At 34.7% G+C, this 23847-nt stretch overlaps 3 protein-coding genes across 4 annotated transcripts in view; 2 read left to right on the forward strand and 1 right to left on the reverse strand.

Moving 5' to 3' along the window:
* Nucleotides 1–2320, reverse strand: part of LOC125229498 — a 179528-nt gene extending 177208 nt beyond the window's left edge. The window contains 1 exon segment of the mRNA XM_048134346.1: nt 1831–2320. Coding sequence (XP_047990303.1) covers nt 1831–1959 — 129 coding nt within the window. The 5' untranslated portion in view covers nt 1960–2320.
* A 5126-nt stretch (nt 2321–7446) lies between these two features.
* On the forward strand, nt 7447–22806 carry LOC125229501 (protein FMC1 homolog). 2 transcript variants are annotated; one of them, XM_048134352.1, is made up of 3 exons: nt 7447–7465; nt 21608–21671; nt 22304–22806. In XM_048134352.1, the coding sequence occupies exon 3, from the start codon at nt 22312–22314 to the stop codon at nt 22636–22638; it is 327 nt and encodes a 108-aa protein (XP_047990309.1). In that variant the 5' UTR covers nt 7447–7465; nt 21608–21671; nt 22304–22311; the 3' UTR covers nt 22639–22806. The 2 variants fall into 2 exon arrangements, with proteins under 2 accessions (XP_047990309.1, XP_047990308.1); XM_048134351.1 differs by lacking the exon at nt 7447–7465 and adding an exon at nt 21389–21530.
* Nucleotides 21388–22310, forward strand: LOC125229810 (SRR1-like protein). Its single transcript, XM_048134751.1, has 2 exons — nt 21388–21530; nt 21608–22310. Exons 1-2 carry the CDS (start codon nt 21388–21390, stop codon nt 22290–22292), a joined length of 828 nt encoding a protein of 275 aa, XP_047990708.1. The 3' UTR covers nt 22293–22310.
* Nucleotides 22807–23847: the final 1041 nt, after the last annotated feature.

Raw genomic sequence — 23847 nt, forward strand, 5'->3', positions numbered from 1 at the left:
TAAACTAAACCAAAACGGGCTTGGACCGCAACTGTTGCATTCGTGAGAACTCAGCTCAATTACACGGCTATTATTGGTTTTACTGCTCGAATTACACTGGAATTTTGTAATTAAGTGAAACGTTTGAACGGGTTAGAAGATGGGCTCAATTATTGAGGAGATTTTAACCGCCTACAGCAAATGTTTTGACGTGCATCAAATAATGCGCGTCTTTGAACCTTTTGAAAACAGGTCTTATTGAGTTTCACTTGTTACATTTGCTGAATTTGTTTTTTTTAACAGAAGTCCCAATTTTTTATTCTAATTTCAAACCGTGAGGAATGCTCCTTAAATGGCGCGCAAAATATGATGCACCTATTCAAATACCTACGTGACTAATAGCGGCCGAATTGAAATGCAAATATTATATTATTCACATGAAGAGTATTATTACTCATCTAATTTTAGGATTAAGTGGATAAAGTATAGCAAGTCAATACGGTTTCTATACATAAACAAAAATATGCTGGCAAATACAAGATAAATATTATTAGATAATGGATGCGAGGGATACCCCTAAGTCCGTTTTCACATTATCTAATCCGATATCGGATGTCGGAAAGATTTCAATGGAAAAAATCCAAGATGGCGCCTGTAATTTATGGGATATCGGTCCGACATCCGATATCGGATCGGATAATGTGAAAACGCACTAAGTGTCAGTAAAAGTTACATATTAAGATAATTAGGTACTTTTTGGGACGGAGACACATCATGCAGTAATACCGGAAAAGTCTACGGAAACCACCAACAGTGATTTATACTAAGTACCAGTGATTTATTCTAAGAAAAGTTACGTGAAACATTCAAGAAAGATCTTACGCAACTCAGCCGATACCAACAGCCATCTTTATCTAAAATACGATAATAAAGAGAGATGCAAAGTGCGGTCATTTTCTCGCCTATTCTATTCAATAAACCACGAATGTACACAATAGCATTTGACAGGCAAATAAGGAAGGAGTCACGTATTGTCAGTAGATTGATATATTTATAATGTCCAGTGGAAAGTGAGTACGTTTTGCGCATAGTAATATTGATTTTTGTTGGATTTAGTCATTGGTTAGTCATTATGGGGCTTGGCGATTAGATTATTCATTCATCTATACATATTATCTTGTCCGATGCATTATGTTAATACGATTATGCATACTAATATCATGCTTGACTTAGGCACGCCATACACAGTCTTAAAATTCATAATCTTAAAAAAAGACTTGTATGCAATCTGTCAGATCAATCTGAAAATTCATAATTTTAAAAAACAAGAGTGTGTATGGACAGTCGCGAAATTGTATGGAACACCACTCCGTGCACTCGACCTGATCTTTGTAAGATTATAATTTATATTTATGGCCAAGGCTGGATCTTGGTTATTCATTCGTAGGTAGGTATTATGTTTAAGTAATTTATTTTATTGTAAATATTGACATGTAACATGAAAGGTACTTTATTTAAGTTGGAAAATTTCTACATCATCATCATTTTCTCCAGTAGCCTACTGTTCTTCTGTCTGATCTCTTCATTTGCGCCAATTATCGCGGCCCATCCATCCATTGTGTAGTTACCTAAGTGTAATTAACTTGTCTATGCAATATGGAACATTGGATAACACTGTTGAATTGATTAGTCAAGATTGTCAAGAAGCTGCACTCGTCTATCAATGTCTTTAACTCTAATAGGTGGTACTTACACACTATTATGTTAACAATAGCTCACCTTTAACAAGGACAATGTATGTAGGTACCTACTTATGTATACAGAGATATTTGCATCAGAAAAGTTACTTACATTTAAATCAAATCCAGTGCTGGACCAGGAGCGTTTGTGCAAAATACTCCCTACATATTTCGCCTTCCACTTAGTAAGGAACCCCTCGTTCTTGCGCTTAGAACGCCGGTTCACAGTATATCGATCCATATTTCACTCACTGAACTTTCAATGCACTGAGTCCATCGAACACATACGACACGATATCTACACTCCGCGGACGTGCTTAAACTAAATGCATAGAAAAATCTACTACCGCAAAAGATAAAGTTTGTTATATAAAAACTAAAGACGCGAACCGAATTAATTGCTGCTCACTGAATATATTACCCACTAAAGTTATTCCGCATCTAGTTTTAGCAACTTTAGAAAGTTTATTTATCAAATTCTAGAGCGTCTAAAACGACTAAATTTTTTTGACCTGGCATAAAGGACTCGCATCCAGGTCTTTTATTGTTTTTTCAAACCACAAACAATTTTAAGTGGCCAGTTTTATTTCGCGCGCTTTTGATTCGATTAAACTTTGAGATTTGAAAAAGGAAAATCGTTTTTCCGATGCGATCCGAAACGCAGTCAGGACCAAACTGGCCCTGTTTGTAATGTTCAGTACATTATTGCGCCTTATTCGTACGGTACATCGATGGAACGAATACGTGCGCGATTCGTATGCTGTACACACATTTTTTGATTGTCAGAAGCATACAACTTGGACAATAGGTTCCTACATAGGTAGTAGGTACATACTCGATATGCGAAGCGGGCGCGACCTAAATGTAACTGTGTGTTAGTGGGTAATTTTACTAACCTAGGTACATACTTTTTACAAGGACGTACGTTGTCTACTGTGAGAACATAATAATACACCATGCATGGTAAATCTTTCTACGAACATTTTATATGACTACTTTGTTTTTAGAAATCACAGCTGATTCTGTATCGATATATCTACGATGTGTGAATGCTGCCTAAGATTTACTAATAGACTAAAGACGACCGCATTCATAAGTTTTGAAGACACAATGCAATATTAATGGTTATGGTTATGCTTCCGTTTTGGCGCTTAAATGAGTTATTTAACTATGTCTATTATTACATCGCCAACGGCGTGAACTGCGGTGCCAAGAAGTTTTGGTTGTCGTAGAACAAAATGTTCAGAGGACATAGGATAGGTACTACAGGTTGTTTAAAAGTTTTTTTTTGTAGTAGGGGCTATGATATATCATTAATTCTCCAATGTAATTTTTTTTATATTGATTCACTCTGCCAAAATGATGTATGGTCACAGATTAATAATAAGTACTATGAGTTTCAGTCAATCTGTATGAAGAGCATTCAAAATTACAAACGCCTATGCTTTTTGAATAGCATACGAGTATTCTTTAAGTACCTACATACAGAAGTTACAGATGATCTAATAAAGATATTTTTGACTAATCGATAGTAACAATAACAAATGTTTGGTCTCACATGAGAATTGCCTTTAATAACGTAACCACAAAATTAAAATTTTGAAAAAACTCCCGACCGCGACATAGTAGACCGATTTTCACGAAACATGGCTACCCAAGTAACATTTTAGTGCTATAATTTTGGTTTTCGACGCCAAAAGCTACTATAGATGTCGTATAAAGGTTTTCGGCGTGACCGCTTGTCGTATAAAAGCCTCCAGTAACACCTTTTAGCTCTATAAGCTTATACCGCTAAAAGGTGTTATTAGGAAGTGATGTAAACGTTTATATCACCATTTTATAGAGCCGCTATAGGCCTGGTCTATAACAGGATCAAATATGACTACTATAGACCTATATTATTGTATAATAGTGTTAGCAATCACTGCTATGCAATCAATTTGCGCTATTAAGGTTCCCGACAAGCTGCTATAGTTGTTGCGTTATACAGCTAAAAGGTGTTATTAGGAAGTGATGTAAACGTTTATATCACCATTTTATAGAGCCGCTATAGGCCTGGTCTATAACAGGATCAAATATGACTACTATAGAACAATATTATTATATAATGGTGTTAGAAATCACTGTTATGCAATCAATTTGCGCTATTAAGGTTCCCGACAAGCCGCTATAGTTGTTGCGTTATACAGCTAAAAGGTGTTATTAGGAAGTGATGTAAACGTTTATATCACCATTTTATAGAGCCGCTATAGGCCTGGTCTATAACAGGATCAAATATGACTACTATATAACAATATTATTATATAATGGTGTTAGAAATCACTGTTATGCAATCAATTTGCACTATTAAGGTTCCCGAGAAGCCGCTATAGTTGTTGCGTTATACAGCTAAAAGGTGTTATTAGGAAGTGATGTAAACGTTTATATCACCATTTTATAGAGCCGCTATAGGCCTAATGTATAACAGGATCAAATATGACTACTATAGAACAATATTATTATATAATGGTGTTAGAAATCACTGTTATGCAATCAATTTACGCTATTAAGGTTCCCGACAAGCCGCTATAGTTGTTGTGTTATACAGCTAAAAGGTGTTATTAGGAAGTGATGTAAACGTTTATATCACCATTTTATACAGCCGCTATAAGCCTGGTCTATAACAGGATCAAATAACCTACTAAAGAACAATATTATTGTATAATAGTGTTAGGAATCACTGTTATGCTATCAATTTGCGCTATTAAGGTTCCCAACAAGCCGCTTATAGTATTTTTAGTAGTCGTATTTTAACAGAAATTAAAACCTAACTATACCACTATTTTGGGATATAGTGGCTTTGGAAAACACTGCTACAGTATTTAACACTGTAGTAGTGATATGAATACTATTATAGAGCTATTTTGCTGTATAATGAAGTTTTCAGGATACGTTTATATAGCTTTGAAAAGCGTTAATAGTCGTTTTCTAATGCCTTTTATATCTCATCGCCGTATATGTCACAATTACTCTTTTATATCACAGAACTGTGGAATAATGGTTTCGGTATCTCTTTTAAAACACAATAGCGTTATAGCTGAGTTTACTATATGTTTTATAAAAAAAAATTGTTTAGAAGATCTTTCTATAGTAAAACATTGAAAATAAGTATTGTTTTCTATATAAAGAACTTATAAGTTAAACTGGATCATAGTTAAAGTCTCATGCAATCCTAATTGAATCCACAATGGCGGGCTTATGGCAGTGAATGCGTATGATAAGTGACATAGTCGAACTATAAAAGCGTATGTTTTACTTCTTGGATCCATAGTAGAAACTATGGTGCCAATAATTTTATTGTATTAAATTATATTTATTTATTTTATTCAAAACAGGTATAAATCGAGGGCGCACTTAAAATACTCCATTAAAGTAATATTCTTTTAACGGTAAAATTTCCATCGCATACCTTTTTGCAGTAATGATGGAATTATACGAAATCCAAATTATTTTGATTGACACTAAACTTCATAAGTTCACACGCCACTTTTCATAAAGTTCCTCGTTTGTTAAATATTACACACATTAAATTATTTTAGAAATTTCATTCATTCGCATTAAAAGGGACGGCAACTGCTATTACAGAACAAAAAACCTGTATAACGGAATCTCAAATGCTACTATAGCATAAATTGATACTATAATAGCGTTACTGTGTCATCTATGTCAACAAATTAGCACAATAGTCATCATCACATCACCATTATAGACCTTAAACGTCACGGATGATACTGCTATAGCCCTATTATATCACTAAATGGCTGCATAATTGCGCCAAATCGGCTCTACAGTACCAATATAGACTATTTATAGGACTATTTAATGTGATTTAATTTGGTGCTCTCGACCACTATAGGACCAGAAATTGTTACTTGGGTAAGAACACTCCCGACTAACTTATCTTTCTTTCAGACAAAAAAAACTAAATCTAAATCGGTTCATCCGTTCGGGAGCTACGATATCACATACAGACACACACTCAGACAGACAAACAGACAGACAGACACACAGACAGACAGACACGTCAAACTTATAACACCCCGTCGTTTTTGCGTCGGGGGACAAATACATTTTTGACGAGGAAAATCACTCACAACCAAATCCAATTGAGAATTCAGAGTAATGATATATACCTACCAAAAATATACTTAAGGTACCTCGTAAAATGTTTTTACATCAGTTTGAAAATAGGACTTTATCGCCATTATTTTAAGTCGTTTTTAAAGTTTGTTCTCAAAAGTAGCAACAGAGAATATTCGAAAACAATTCCGCTTGTGGTAGGTATTCCTAGTGCTTAAGAGTTAGGCATTTTATATCAACTATTGTTTATATGTGATAAAGCCAGACGAAACTAAGATGGCAACGATTTTGACTGCCCCGTTTGTGTAAGGGTTAAGTATAAATGGTATTATTTCAAGGAAGTTACGGTTACCTATTTAAATCCTAAATTTACATTAAATTTGCACCGGTGAGTCGTGGATAGGCTATCAACGTAGTTTAGATTTAACTTTAACTTAAGCTTTAACATATTTACACTAAACTTGTATTTAAGTACCTATACATAATAATATTTAAGTTTGATTAGCTTTATAAGAATGCTAGGCTGTGTTCAACTGTGTTCGCATAAGCAATGGCAATAAATTCGACGGCACCTATGCATCCGACATGACGAAACAAACTAGTTTGCTAGATGAAGAGGAAATAAGGAAATAACACACTTCATAATTGGTGTTAAATATTCATGACAACCATAAACTTGTGATCGATGTATCTAGACCAAATTTTATTTTATTATGAGTTTAAATTATAGAATTCGAATTTGGGTTAAGTTACGAAGGCAAGTTAACGTGTTAACCTACTTGGTAGTGGTAAGATTATAAATTCGTTTGACTACGGTTATGGTTTCACGGTAAGTACATATTTTTAGGGTTCCGTACCTCAAAAGGAAAAAACGGAACCCTTATAGGATCACTTTGTTGTCCGTCTGTCCGTCCGTCCGTCTGTCAAGACCCTTTTTCTCAGGAACGCGTGGAGGTATGAAGCTGAAATTTATATCAATTACTCAGGTCTACTGTCCCTTGAAGCTGTGAAAAAATCAAACTTCTAAGCCAACGCAATCAAAAGATACAGCCGTTTATGCCGCAAATTTTCGACACTTGCAAGGGAATCAAAACCTACAGGGTGCTTCCCGTGAACTCAGAATCTTGAAATTTGGTACGAAGCAACGTCTTATAGCATAGATAAAGGAAAAATTACGAAAACCATAAATTTTTAGTTACATCACATAATATATTTTTTTTAATAATTTTAACCTTACTACCCATTTCCTCATAAACGCGTAGAGGTATTAAATTGAAATTCATACCAAATACTCAGGTCTATAATACCTTTAAGCTGTAACAAAATCAAACTTCTATGTCAACGCAATCAAAAGAAACAGCAATTTAAGCTGCATATTTTGAAACTCGCAAGTACTCGCAAGGGAATCAAAACCTAAAGGGTACTTCCAGTCGACCTAGAATCTTGAAATTTGGCATGAAGCAACGTTTTATAGCACATTTTTTGTCAAGGGCTGCCTCTCCACTTGATTTTTTACCAATGGAACATATATAAAAGCTTTTGGTGTATTTTTACCTCATCACTCACTCCAGTGGACAGGCAGCCTTAGGATGCAGGCGACGCTGCTCAATTGTGGTGCACATCGCATGGTATTGAAAAGCAAGTTTTTATTTTATACTTATGGTAGGTATATGGTGGCCCCACGCTATGTGTTAACTCCTTACAACCATAGCTTACAACCTTTTGTGTATCGAAATATATATTTTTGAAATATACATTTATTATCTTTTTAGGTACTTTCCAATTTATAGGGTCAAATACTATGTACCGTACGGTACATGTCTTCTACGGCACAAATAAATGTCAACCGCGGGTCGAACTTCGCATTGCTCTCACGATCCGGCCGATCACCTCATACCCCACTTGTGCAATCTGTTGGACAATATCGGGTTTACAAACGTTTTACTTACTTTTCGAAAGTCTGTGATATCATCAAGGTGTCCTAGAGTTTTATGTCTATGATATATAGGTGTGTTTATTTTGTGTCAGGCACACGCGTATGTGTAATTTATCAAAATATCGTGTGATTACCATTTTCTTAGTAAAGATTCGGAAGACTTTCTAAACTTTTGAAACGATATTTGTTTTTGAAAGAGCGGGAAACAAATTAGGTTTTTTTTAACGGCCCGGATGCAAAAAGTTGAGGCCGTTAAGGCGTTTCTTAAACCCTATCAATATTAATATTAGAACTTGATTAGAGCAAATACTATATAAACTCTAGAGTTAATACGTGCAGCTTCTATTATAATATTAGAACTTGATTAGAGCAAATACTATATAAACTCTAGAGTTAATACGTGCAGCTTCTGACGTTTCCCATACAATGGAGCGGCGACAATTTTACTAGCGCCATCTAGCGGTACGAGTTGTTCAAAGTAGTTAGTCAGCCTTTTATTTTAGTAAATTAAAATAGAAAATGCGATTACTTGATCTACTTTAGCATTTTTAGACGGAATAAAACAAAAAAATAAGAATATGTGACTTTTTTAAATTTTATACTGTATGAACGGAAACTATTTTGATCAACTCATGCCGCTAGGGGCGCTAGTATCGCATGTTGCCAACTTTGGCACTAAGCTGCACGTATTAACTCGTAGAGTTTACATAGTATTTGATTAGAGTCAAATAAGTCAAATTAAAACAAATTAAATTAAATACTCAAATATAAATTGAGACTTGTCACATTCTCAGACTGTGGGGGGGTTAACTATGACGTCACAAAGATCGCGGTCCCGGGTTTCAATTTTTTGCCAATTTGTCTAGAACCCCTTATCCAATTTTGAAAAATGAGGTGTCGATTGAAAGCGTATAACATGCTGATTAAGATTTCTTACATGTGAAAAGTATAGTTTTGTTAGTTATTTTTTAATTAACAATAATGCAAAAAATACTTTTTTTTTACTCTCTTTTTTGATTTTTGTGACTCAAAAAGGCAATGAAAACGGCCACTTAGCTAAAAAATATGTTATATAAATCATTTAACTACATTATTAAGCTATCTGTTGCTTTTTAAATTTCTACGGTCGGATAATAAATAAGCAAACTACAACCACATACCTGTAGGCGGGGAGTACCGCTTGACACGCGTTCCCATACATTCGGCGTCTATCAAATTACACCTCGCGCAAAATTCGTTTCAAGCAGATATACCTCTAATCTTATTCATCGTAACCTATCAATATTGGTATCATTTGAAAGTACAATTAAAGTACTTTAAGAAACAATCTCAATCATTTTCTTAAAATCGATAATCGCCAGTCTGCGGTGGTTACAAAGGAAAAAAGTGGGTATACAATTTGACTGGTTTCCTAGGTTTGATACCCTAGACAAGTTTAAAAGGGGAGGTAAAGGTGACATATGGGTTGTTCTCTGGCCTAAAAGCTATACAGAGGGTCAGGGAAGAAAAAAACTAGGGTTTAAGTTTAGTTTTAAGTTATTTTTTCTTTTATTTGTTGATTTTCTTGTGTTAAATTTTTTGTAATTTTATCAAGGATACACGTTGGTTTCTTTTTGCTGAAAATTCCCTTTTTTATGAGAAATGTTATAAATTTCATGGCATTTTCCGATAGAGACTAAAATTAACTTTCAAATAAGGCCACATAGTCATACTGATACATAGTCATACCCTTAATATTATATAAGTAAAAGTATGACTATGTGGCCTACTGATACATAGCCATACCCTTAATATTATATAAGTAAAAGTATGACTATTTGGCCTTATTTGAAAGTTAATTTTAGTCTCTATCGGAAAATGCCATAAAATTCATAACATTTCTCATAAAAAAGGGAACTTTTAGCAAAAGAAACCAACGTGTATCCTTGATAAAATTACAAAAAATTAAACACAATAAAATCAACAAATAAAGGAAAAAATAACTTAAAACTAAACTTAAACCCTAGTTTTTTTCTCCCCTGACCCTCTGTGTAGCTTTTAGGCCAGAGAAAAACCCATATGTCATCTTTACCTCCCCTTCTAAACTCGTCTAGGGTATCAAACCTAGGAAACCAGTCAAATTGCATACCCACTTTTTTCCTTTGTAACCACCGCAGACTGGCGATTATTGATTTTAAGAAAATGATTGACATTGTTTCTTAAAGTACTTTAATTGTCCTTTCAAATGATACCAATATTGATAGGTTACGATGAATAAGATTAGAGGTATATCTGCTTATTGTTCCAAACTCTGGGGAATAAGTTTGGAACAAAAGAATTAAAACATTGCCTGAATTCATCTCCAAAGGTTTATCACTATAACTGCTATCATTATAACTCAATCTGTATAAACGTCAGTCAAGCAAAGGAATGATTCATACCTTTGGTTAGCAGTGGCTACACTGCATGTATGGAATGACTGTTAGAGCCTTTCTCTAACCGCTGTCCTCGTTGCTTCCACACTGGTCAGCATGACTGGCATCTCAAGATCTGTATTAAAAAGGGGTAACTATGACTTACAAAGTCACTAAATTATCTCTATATAATATCACACATTTAGTTCTATGCAAGTATTATTACAAGGTTAATCTCATATTATATTCTTTCAATTATAGGTTCTCAAATCTCACTGAAATCATTAATTCCAAGATGCTTATTGAAGTTATTACAGTTCCAACTATTTATCATCATCATCATTATCATTATCATGACCATTATCATTATCATGACCATTATCATTATCATGACCATTATCATTATCATGACCATTATCATTATCATGACCATTATCATTAGTCATGACCATTATCATGTTAGTTCCCTTTGAACTACATAAATGTAGTACTTAAATACATATGTAAAGTATCTCAAAGATACTTTCCAGTCACCATTATGGTGCATCAATATTCATACCAAAGTACTACACAAATAATGCAGTAATCAGTAAACAAAGTCAATTTCTAACAACATTTGTCTTTCATTATAGTTGCTATTATCTCAACTAATGTATTGAGATATATCAACTCAATTCAGCATATTCAGGATACAAAATTCCACATATGATAATCAAACTCAATATGAAAGCTTTGTAACCATTCTCTCACAAAGTACACTTCTCAAATATAGAGAATAAATGCAGATGGTATATCACGGATACAACATCAGATCAGATGAGTATAACATCATCATTGCAATTATCTTAACACCACTCATAAACACAACTATGGCAAGTACATTAACACCACACATAGATCAACACATTACAGATTATTAGAGATATTTCATAAACAACAGAACACCTCTGTAGTACACACATTATCAAAGCCACTTATAGGTACATCATAGATGTTTCATAAGCCACAGAACCTCTCTGTGGTAACCACATTATCAAAGCCACTTTTAGGTAAATCATAGAACCTGTTTCATAAACCACATTATCATATCAGTAATTACTTTCATAAACATGAATTTAACCAACACATGAAAAACCCATAGGGAAATCAGGTAGTTCTTTCATCTGGCACATTACCAAATCCATCTTTATCAAATCATACATTTTCTTAGACACAATATACAAACTTAAAGCTATACATTTACATGGTGTCACAACGCTCCACACTAGTGGCCAACGCTTGACAAATATCATTATTAGACCCAAAATGTGTATGAAGGTTCGTCAACCCTCTCAGAGTAGCGCTAGTCTGTACACATGCCCGAGGGCCCTTACAGTGATCACCATCTTGGGGGTCCTCCCAGAGGATGCGTGAACCCATGGCCTTCAGGTGTCAGCGGCCAGGTCTCACAAACTCACTGGCGTTTACCAAGGCCTGGGGCGCGACTCCAACCCCAGCCAAACTCATAACTTTCCTCATATTAAATAGATAGCACAATTACTAAGGCTGGACCGCACCCCCAGCCCCCGGTGGCGGTCATACCAGCATCAGGGCTACCCGATGCCTGGTCCCAAACTCGTTGGGGCCGCGCTGACTTACAGCCACGTTGGCTCTTTCCCGCATTCAACATGCGCCATTTTGTGATGCAATCATGTTAACTACATGATCTTTATATGCATAAACGTGTAACAACTCCCTGCCACACTCATTTCAATATATCATCCATAACGGAAACATCATCATCGTAAACTTTGTAATAATGCATAGCAATAATATTCAATCATGAAAAGTTAGTTTTAGGTTAAATGTACGAGAACGTTTTGGGAGAATAACTCCTCTTTTATCATAGAGATATAAAACACCACTTAGCTTTCTTTGGTGACTCGGCTCCCCTTGATGAGCACTGATTCGAATATTAATTTACATAATTAAATTCAACACGCCATAAAGTGACAAACAGGTTTTTACTGGTTTGAATGGAGGTTGTTTCGTTCAGTTGGTAGTGTTGCCAGGTAACTCGCGAAACGTCGCGACACACCCGACGACGAAAGTTTAATGAAAAGGAGTTAGTGTAAGCAACAAGTGGCGGGACCACTCTTTGATCTTCTCCAATTGCTTGGACCGCTGTTGCTCTCTTTTGTCTCTCATCTCTAGGCGTCACTGACTCTATGCCATCTTGTGCAAATCACTCTGACATATTTTCAGAGGTATACATGATTTCTGTTTCATTGATGCCTTCTACTTAAGCCTATATCCACCTTATTTTATCTCTGAGTACTTAGTATGTTATTATCCACTATCTCTTCCTTTGATCTATTTTCCATTATGTTTCACATCTTCTCTTTGAACCGGTATATCTACTTCTATATCAAGATCCATCACTTCTTCCTCATAGGATGTTTATCATTTAATATATCCTTTGCAGGATCCACAGACACCATTGATTCTCCTATCTCAAGGACACAAATGTGCTATATATCCTATAAATATAGTATTACCTAATTTGCTTTGGCCACTCTACATTGCCCATTTATTTCTGTAATTAATTTTGATATACGATCAACTTTCTGAGTCTCTCTGTTCTCTTGATTTTTTCTTAATTTGTACATACTATGTCACCAACACAACACGTGGTGCCACCTTAACTTGAACTCTCACTTGTTTATTCTTAACCTCTCACAATTCGAGAGACCCTCCCGCGCCAGAAAAAGAATTGTCAATCATGTGATTGTTAAAACATTTAGATGGGCTATATAACAAAACTTCAGAACCATTTAAGTAGCCAAAATGTAACTTTTCTATGTCATTTAACGGTCCTTTTGCCACATCAGCCGGATTCAATTTGGAGGGTACATTAACGTAGATCCAAGTTTCTGTTCTTTTACATTTCTTCTATCCCTTTTGTTACAAATAGTACAAGTAACTTGTTTGACTGCCACCTATAACAATCTGACTGTCACACTCTAATAAATGTTTACTTAGTCACTTTTTATTGGGAGATATCTTTTTACATATTATATTAATCTATTTTCTATTGAGGTGCCTCATAGTTCTAAACGGACTATTTTTAAATCATCCTTGATTTCTTATGAGAGTCAGTCTATTTCAGTTAATGCCTTTGCTGTATACATTATAGTTAGTATCTCTATGCACTATAGCAGAATATGCATTGACTAATGCGTCTGTGAAACCATATATTTGACAAGTTTCTTCCCTGGATATATTTCTAGGTAAGTATACCTACATATTTCTTTTGCTACCTCTAATTCTTTAATATAGTTTTCCAGTAAGTTACAATTTCTTTTAATAAGGTAGAGTTCCATCTAATATTTTTTATCCATGAAGATTGTAAGAGCAATTTAGCTGGTAAATCGATAGGCGCTGCAAGCCCACACGGATCATAGATGTAAGCTATGGTATTTAGTATTTCTCTTTTGGTGAAAGTAATTTTGTTGGATTTGTTCTTGATTTAAGTATCTTTGCACATATCGCAAACCAATCCTAAAGTTTTTACTGTGCCTTTATTGTTTATTTCTGGAATGATTTTCCAGATCCATAGGATTTGTATCCATAGAATACGTTTTGTTAATGTTCTCTAGCCATAAAATCTAGTCACATCTCTTTCCTTTTCATTTAGTCCGATTTATAAGAAAGCTTTTTTATATCAGCTATTTGTTATTCTATGACATCTGAACTTGACCACGAGTTGGATGAGATCTTTTAGCATCAGAGGGCCATGATATAGACTCAATCAAACTTTTACCTTCTCTACCCTCTGCTGAAACGTTGTACAGTTCTCATGGCCTTTCCACTCAATGAAATTCCATGGTGAGCCAAATTATACTGAATGGTCTACCTGGCTGTGATTAGGGACAAATTCTATACTCTTTTATTCAATCGATCTTATGGGATTTTTTCATAAATGAGCAGTGCGACTCTCTATTGCAGGTAGACCCGTAGGGTACTCATTACACAGCCAGCCAACCGTATAGCGGTTGTTAATAATAGTAGTGGTCTCATTAATTATTAATAGCTTCTTCGTCTCTATCCGTGCTAGAAGTATCTGTGATAATAATGGATTCTAGTTCTCACACAACTTTTACATCGCCTACATCTAAAGTAGGGTCAGGTTTTGTTAATTTATTCTCATACAGAGTCTGAAAGTAAGTTAAAACCATCAGGTCATTTTGTCTCTATGATCAGGTTTTCTGATAAGATCTAGCCTAATATAGATTTTCTGAAAATTCTGTTTCTCAGTATTCATAAAGAATAATAATAATAAATGAGCGGGCTCGAAAGACCCGAGAATTTTAAACGGAGATGCAAATAATAATAATAATCTCTTCCTATAAGTATGTCAATACGATCTGACAAAGGGTTATCATCTACTAAATTTATCCTTTTATTGTAATTGCTCACTTATGTAAGCAGATCTTCTCTGGGACATGATACACTTGGTGTAATTGCTGGTACCATATTGGTAAACAATAATCTTAATACCTATATTTTCAAGCAAATTCTAATCAGTTTACTTTTAATTTCCTTTAGTTGCTCAGTTTCAAATATGAAAATAAATAGGCCAATTTTCTGTTCTGTGCTTAAATATAATTTATTTTCAATTCTTTGTGTCATGTAACTTCTTTGAGAACTACTGTCCCTCAATAAGTGATATTTATTTCTTGACAATTCCATTCCTATTTATAGCAGATAATGCAGCAGTTTGTAAAACAGTGTTCCTTCTCTGTGTATGTGTAAGGTCTTGACAAGTTTTATTTACTATTTGAAAATCATAGCTTCGGACACAAGGCCTTGCAAGGTATTGCAATAAACGCATTTGAGATTTTGATTATATTCTTTTCTCTATGTCTTCCTTTAACACAAATATAGCAGCTGTTTGTTAATTTCTTATACGGTTTTTCATGACCTCATAGATAAGGCAAAATCACTGTAATAATACATACATACATACAATCACGCCTGTATCCCATAAAGGGGTAGGCAGAGCACATGAAACTACTAAAGCTTCAGGGCCACTCTTGGCAATAAGGGGTTTAAAGAAAACAAAACTGTGGCATTGCAGTGACAGGTTGCCAGCCTCTCGCCTACGTCACAATTTAACCCATATCCCATAGTCGCCTTCTACGACACCCACGGGAAGAAAGGGGTGGTGAAATTCTTAACCCGTCACCACACAGGCAGGCTGTAATAATTGTTTTCACAATTTTCTAGCTTTCCATTTAAGTTGATATTTTATATTTTCACTTTTGGTGTCATAAGGCCTCTTTAAAAAACAAGAGAGCCCAAATTTTAATAGGTGATGAGGTATAGATAACCAACCTTAGTTATCAGATTGCTGTCGATATACTCAAAAATAGGTCTGAAAACCCAAGCAAGTGGTTAATATCCATTATGCCACTCTATACAGAGTGAAAGGTCTGAAGATTGGCACAAGACCATAAATGAGATCCAATAACATCTCATATTCTTAACAGTCATTAGGGAAATATTGATCATCATCACTTGAGGTTCATACTCATAGAAAAGTTTCCAGAATATATAATATATGAAGTGAAACTAAGTAAGTTTAAATCTACTCAAGAACTTAGAAAACAACTTGATATTGTTATAATGGCAAGAGAATCCTCTCTCTCTCGTTTCGAGGTCACAAGAAAATTAACAAAACTGAAGAAGTTCAATTTAGTACTGAGGTCCTCCATACCTCCTTTAGGTATATTAATTTATCAACATCACATCAGTCCCACTGACTTATACAAGAAAGAAACTGGTCCCATCAAGGGGTACCAGTCCAATACATTTCACTTAAACTTGTGGAGTATAAACTCAGATAATTTGCTTCGCTTATTAACCCGTAGTTTACTTAATTGTATGTTAGACACCTTTATATTAAATTGTAGAATTAAAGCATTTTCAAATTCAGCTAGTACTTCTTCACCTTCGAGCTGTGAGGTAGGTCACTTTAGAAATTTCATTGGTACTTGTTTGTTTACAATTTTAAAATACTGATAAAGTTCAGTATTTAACCGGTTTATTATAGTGTGTAATTTTTGATGAAATGATGACGCTTTGTTCTGATTTGTTTTTAACTCATGGTATTTGTGCACATAGTAACTTGGTGTCAGTGGTTAACTTCTCTATATTACTAACAAATGTGGATACTTGGTCAAGCAGGCTTTGTTAATATGGGCATAAAATGGTTGATTCCAATAAGAAGTATTTTAACAACGTCAATTATGCGGTTATTTCGTAGTTCATTTTCAGAAAATTTTCATGTGATTAAATTGCAAATGATGAATCATCAATATTTTAATTTTATGTGATGTCAAACAGCACAATTCACAATAACACTATAATGATGAGTACCTATACTCAATGCGTAAAGATATTTTGAGATGAACACATTCGTACAATACAAATTTGCGTGGAATTTCATTTATCATTTGCCAAAAGATGCAAAACTGAACATGTACAAAACACCTTTATCATTCATATCCCCTGACTTTAAAGTAGTTAAAAGCTTTTACAACACTCACCGAGTCTTTCAACATTTTGCCCCAAGGGCGTTCATATCGCCACAAGGGCGTCCTTGTTAGGGATTAAACCCCAAACCTCTTTGCTGTGCCTGCTTCCCAATGAGCCATAAAACCGAATGTCTCATTGGGACCACAGTGGCTAGAATTAGCGTAGATTTATCCTGGTACTACCTCCCTGTGTAGAAACGGACTCCCCGTCATATTTTCAGGTAATCAACAAGTAATTTCACTTTTATTTATATACATATTTCGCCGGTAACAATATTTTTTACAATCCTTTAATGTCATATGTCAAAGACATAGACGTTCGTAAATCGACTGTTTTTTATGCGTGTTTATCGATCACATCGATTTTTCATTTATGTTTTAAGAACCAATAATTACAGAAAGCAATTATTTGTCCTTTTATTTGTGTATTAATTTTGTTAATGTTTAACATATTTATTAATTTATAATAAGCATTTGAAAATAAGATGTTGTAAGTACTAACAAACCTCGTAAACTTGAGCTCTACAAACTTCGTAAACTTGTACTTATCAAACTTCGTAAACTTGCACCAATTGTCAACCTCACTTTGTCGAACAACAAACAAACATTCTTTATCAATATTTCTACACATAATTGGTATGAAGGGAAATCACAATAAAATAAGTATACAATTCGTACATTCATGCTTAAATAAAAGAGCAATATATCTTTATTATAACACACATAACGTAAATGCTATGCTGCCAGTTTCTGTGTCCATCTCGTGGCTATCACCTCTACTCGACGCTAGATGACATTAATAGTTTCAAATCAGCTTCTTCTAGTACCTGTTAAACCTATTTTTCGTTAAATTGATGAATGTAGAACACAAATAAATAGTTTTAAATGATATGAATCACACATCCCATGAACTGACGTCTTTATGCAATTTCTCAGATACCATAATAGAATTTTAACAAATGAAATGTACTTTTAACTTTATTCTTTCTGTGATTTTGGCAGCGTCTCCCCAGCCACTACCAAATATCCCAGACTAACTCAACCAATTTTGTTCCAAACTCTGGGGAATAAGTTTGGAACAAAGAGAATTAAAACATTGCCTGAATTCATCTCCAAAGATTATCAACTATAACTGCTATCATTATAACTCAATCTGTACAAACGTCAGTCAAGCAAAGGAATGATTCATACCTTTGGTTAGCAGTGGCTACACTGCATGTATGGAATGACTGTTAGAGCCTTTCTCTAACCGCTGTCCTCGTTGCTTCCACACTGGTCAGCATGACTGGCATCTCAAGATCTGTATTAAAAAAGGGGTAACTATGACTTACAAAGTCACTAAATTATCTCTATATAATATCACACATTTAGTTCTATGCAAGTATTATTACAAGGTTAATCTCATATTATATTCTTTCCATTATAGGTTCTCAAATCTCACTGAAATCATTAATTCCAAGTTGCTTATTAAAGTTATCACAGTTCCAACTATTTCATCATCATCATCATTATCATTATCATGACCATTATCATTATCATGACCATTATCATTATCATGACCATTATCATTATCATGACCATTATCATTATCATGACCATCATCATGTTAGTTCCCTTTGAACTACATAAATGTAGCACTTAAATACATATGTAAAGTATCTCAAAGATACTTTCCAGCCACCATTATGGTGCATCAATATTCATACCAAAGTACTACACAAATAATGCAGTAAATCAGTAAACAAAGTCAATTTCTAACAACATTTGTCTTTCATTATAGTTGCTATTATCTCAACTAATGTATTGAGATATATCAACTCAATTCAGCATATTCAGGATACAAATTCCATATGTGATAGTTAAACTCAATATAAAAACTTTGTAACCATTCTCTTACAAAGTACACTTCTCAAACATAGAGAATAAATGCAGATGGTATATCACGGATACAACATCAGATCAGATGAGTATAACATCATCATTGCAATTATCTTAACACCACTCATAAACACAACTATGGCAAGTACATTAACACCACACATAGATCAACACATTACAGATTATTAGAGATATTTCATAAACAACAGAACACCTCTGTAGTACACACATTATCAAAGCCACTTATAGGTACATCATAGATGTTTCATAAGCCACAGAACCTCTCTGTGGTAACCACATTATCAAAGCCACTTTTAGGTAAATCATAGGTGTTTCATAAACCACATTATCATATCAGTAATTACTTTCATAAACATAAATTTAACCAACACATGAAAAACCCATAGGGAAATCAGGTAGTTCTTTCATCTGGCACATTACCAAATCCATCTTTATCAAATCATACATTTTCTTAGACACAATATACAAACTTAAAGCTATACATTTACATGGTGTCACAACGCTCCACACTAGTGGCCAACGCTTGACAAATATCATTATTAGACCCAAAATGTGTATGAAGGTTCGTCAACCCTCTCAGAGTAGCGCTAGTCTGTACACATGCCCGAGGGCCCTTACAGTGATCACCATCTTGGGGGGTCCTCCCAGAGGATGCGTGAACCCATGGCCTTCAGGTGTCAGCGGCCAGGTCTCACAAACTCACTGGCGTTTACCAAGGCCTGGGGCGCGACTCCAACCCCAGCCAAACTCATAACTTTCCTCATATTAAATAGATAACACAATTACTAAGGCTGGACCGCACCCCCAGCCCCCGGTGGCGGTCATACCAGCATCAGGGCTACCCGATGCCTGGTCCCAAACTCGTTGGGGCCGCGCTGACTTACAGCCACGTTGGCTCTTTCCCGCATTCAACATGCGCCATTTTGTGATGCAATCATGTTAACTACATGATCTTTATATGCATAAACGTGTAACAACTCCCTGCCACACTCATTTCAATATATCATCCATAACGGAAACATCATCATCGTAAACTTTGTAATAATGCATAGCAATAATATTCAATCATGAAAAGTTAGTTTTAGGTTAAATGTACGAGAACGTTTTGGGAGAATAACTCCTCTTTTATCATAGAGATATAAAACACCACTTAGCTTTCTTTGGTGACTCGGCTCCCCTTGATGAGCACTGATTCGAATATTAATTTACATAATTAAATTCAACACGCCATAAAGTGACAAACAGGTTTTTACTGGTTTGAATGGAGGTTGTTTCGTTCAGTTGGTAGTGTTGCCAGGTAACTCGCGAAACGTCGCGACAATTATTGCCATATTAATTGTTGCCCATATTATTACCTAACCTAACCTACTTTATGATAGCAGTTTCATTTTCCAGGGGTCATAGTTCTAACCTAACCTAACCTACTTTTCCAGCAGTTTCATTCTCCAGGGGGTCACAGTTCTAACCTAACCTAACCTACTTTCTGATAGCAGTTTCATTTTCCAGGGGGTCGCAGTTCTAACCTAACCTAACCTACTTTTCAAGCAGTTTCCTTTTCCAGAGGTTCACAGTTCTAACCTAACCTACTTTCTGATAGCAGTTTCATTTTCCAGGGGGTCACAGTTCTAACCTAACCTAACCTACTTTCTGATAGCAGTTTCATTCTCTAGTCCTTCTAGTACCTATTATAGTAGTTTTCGATTCTGCCAAAGCACATTATGGAAATTGACTTTTCTGGACGCTAATTTGTATGACAAATGATGGTATGGAATGTGGTAATTACGGATTTCGATGATTCTGACAAATGACATTATGGAAACTGACTTTATGGGAAACAAAGTTTCTGGCACTAGATTAATATAGTAAACAATGATTATGACATAAGTTGTTATGAGAAACAATATTATGATTGTTGAATAGGATGGCAAATAAAATTATGGCAAATGAAATTCTGGCAAATGGGGGTATCCCATGTGGTTGTAGTTTGCTTATTTATTATCCGATCGTAGAAATTTAAAAAGCAACAGATAGCTTAATAATGTAGTTAAATGATTTATATAACATATTTTTTAGCTAAGTGGCCGTTTTCATTGCCTTTTTGAGTCACAAAAATCAAAAAAGAGAGTAAAAAAAAAGTATTTTTTGCATTATTGTTAATTAAAAAATAACTAACAAAACTATACTTTTCACGTATAAGAAATCTTAATCAGCATGTTATACGTTTTCAATTGACACCTCATTTTTTAAAATTGGATAAGGGGTTCTAGACAAATTGGCAAAAAAATGAAACCCGGGACCGCGATCTTTGTGACGTCATAGTTAACCCCCCCACAGTCTGAGAATGCGACAAGTCATTATTTCGTACTCAGTAAAGTCTACCGATCACAACGATACCACTTGTCAGCAGTATACTCTCCAGTCACATCAACTTTTTCCGAGACCCTCTCGCCGCTCTACTATGAAGTTTTTGATACCTAGATGAAGAAGACAACTGACATTTCATTCGGCGACATTTTAGTAGACAATTTTTAACTGAAATCAATATAGTGGCCAGCTGTGGTGGCCAGACAGTTCCACACCGTGTTGGTACGAACCTAAAGTAGAAACAGTTTTTAATTTCATTATAAATTGAAACCACTGAAATTTAAAACGGAAATATTTTAATTAAAATACAATAAATTTCACAATATCACAGAAACGCGAAAAGCAGCAATAGCGTGAAAAACGCCTCAGCTGCGCCTAAAATGTCAAAACAGCAAGTTGACAGCGATGGTTTTCAAATAGTTCCTTCTAAGCGTTTCTCCAAAAATAAACAAACTAAAATACCTTCTAGAGACTCTAAATTTGAAGAACAAGAAACTATAATCGACGTTGACAAAGCGATAAAGTAATTAGTTGAATAATATAATATGTGTTTGAGGTTATGTTTCAATGTTATTGACTTTTGATTTTCTTCATTTTCAGACGAATAAAGTCAGCAGCGGATGATTTAAGGGCATCTGATTATTGGGAACACGTGATAGAATCAGTGAGTACAGTATTGAGTAGCAGAAAACTAAAAACTATCGTATGTTTTGGGCTAGGCCACATTGGAGAGTGTAACATTTCAAGATATCAGCTCGCGTTACTATTGTGTTTAAAAGACTTTCTTAACTGTTCTGAAGTCCTGGTACATGATCCGGTGTTTTATAAAAGTGAATGTACCATATTGGATAATTTAGGGCTTCAAGTTCTAGCTGAGAATACTGAGGGAGGTTATGTAATATCAAAAGAGAACCCAACTCTTGTGTACTTTCCACATTGTCCTAAACAATTGACAAACAACTTTCTTTGGAGTAACTGGGGTCCTGAATTAGAAAACTGCATTTTGATTTGCAATAGTTTTACCTCATTAGTTGAAAATCACCCAAGCAGAATTTTAAAAGAGACTGTAGCTTTTATAGCTAAAATTAGCCCATTTGTATCAGAAATAGTTTTAGAAAACAAGTTTGTTTACACAGATATTTTTAATGATACATCAATACATCATTTCCCAAGTGTTCATTTAGAAAAGTTAGACAAAGATTTTTGGCAAAAAGGTGATAAACCAAATTACGTAAATACTGAAGAGTTCATAACCTCTCTTATGGTGGAAAAGTTAAACATTTGATTTGTTTGAAGGTGTGACCATGGCAAGTATCACATCAAAACCTGTTCTTGTAACGCTCCGGCAATTATTATCCGAGATCCGTAAGCAAAGCTCAACAAAAAAGCTGGCAGAAAATCAGATGGCTCGTTACATTTTGGGCCAGTACCGTAAGCACCAAGTAACGGATCAGCAGCTTTGCAAAGCGATAGACGAGATGCATTTTAAAGCGAGGAGCTATTACGACTATCTGCACCACTCGAGGAGGTATAAGGAGATTAACACGGAGTTTAAGGGAAAGGGTGAAATAAGTATTGCGGAGACTGCAAGAATGGTTGGATTCAAACTCCCTCATGACCCGAAGCCCTAATAGCTATCATTATCAAGACTTAGTGAAAATTAGATCAGAAATGGTTTACTTACTTAAACTACTTCAACTTAGTTTAAAAAAAGAACAGAACTTTCTTGGTTTTCTAGTATTGTTTATTATCATGGTACAATTAATTATGAATTATTTAAATAAATTATAGTTACCATAGTCTGTCATATTTTATTTTTCCCATGAAAGAATAATATTGTCCCATTTTACTATGTTTTTGTTAGCAACTAAAAGTAAATAAAAGTAGTGAGTCTAGCATATGATGAGGTCTTATTCATTTAATTCAACTTTTTCTAAATAATTATTTCTTAGAAATGAAATGAAATATTTTATTTCCAAGTAGGCATATTACAATGCGCTTATGAACGTCAAATAAATATACGCCGGCTCTAACCCTACGCCTCAGCCTCGAGAAAATTTCAGTCCCCCCTCAATTGGAGGGGGGTATCCACTATGGGACCGGCAAGAAACTCGGCGGGCCACTTCTTTTCCAAACATTACATCTTATATTTTTTTTTGCTTTGGCTTTTACTCCCTGCCAATTGCACAGGGTGAATTTGCCAATGTCAGTGTTGGCTTGGTGTTACCGTAGTGTTGACTTTCACACGTGAGGAGAATGTTCGGTATTTTTTTTTTTTGTAATACATATATTTTTTGATGAAGGATGTGGAGGGAAAACCTACATCTTATAATTAACATGTATTAAAAAACGACATACAATTTAATCATCAAAAGTATTCATAAAAAAAAAATATTATCAGACTAGGTACCTACTCTATGGAATTCATTTCAATAAATTATACAAAGTACAAAGCTACTATGATTAGTAAGAGATGTTAGAAAAAAAAAGAAAAATTATACATGATGAAGATAAAAAAACGGACTGATACAAATAAAAGATAACTAAAATAACTTTAGAGTTTTAAAAGACTCTTGATGTCTCAATTAAAGAAAAAAAAAATAGATATACTAAATCTACTTTTTTCCTTGGAGATGTATATGTTCTCCAAGAGTCAGAAAGAAAATAAACAAACAAGGACCGAAAAGAGTGCCTCAACGTAATCTCATTCAAAATTAATGTTACATAGAATAGCATAGCCCCTATTAGCTGAAACAGACCGGTCTTCACAAACAGCACCCGTTCACGAGTATGGCGCGTATCTCAGCCATCGCCTCCCTCAACCTATATTCGGGTTTTTT

This window comes from Leguminivora glycinivorella, chromosome 9, assembly GCF_023078275.1.
Source record: "Leguminivora glycinivorella isolate SPB_JAAS2020 chromosome 9, LegGlyc_1.1, whole genome shotgun sequence".
NCBI lineage: Eukaryota > Metazoa > Arthropoda > Insecta > Lepidoptera > Tortricidae > Leguminivora > Leguminivora glycinivorella.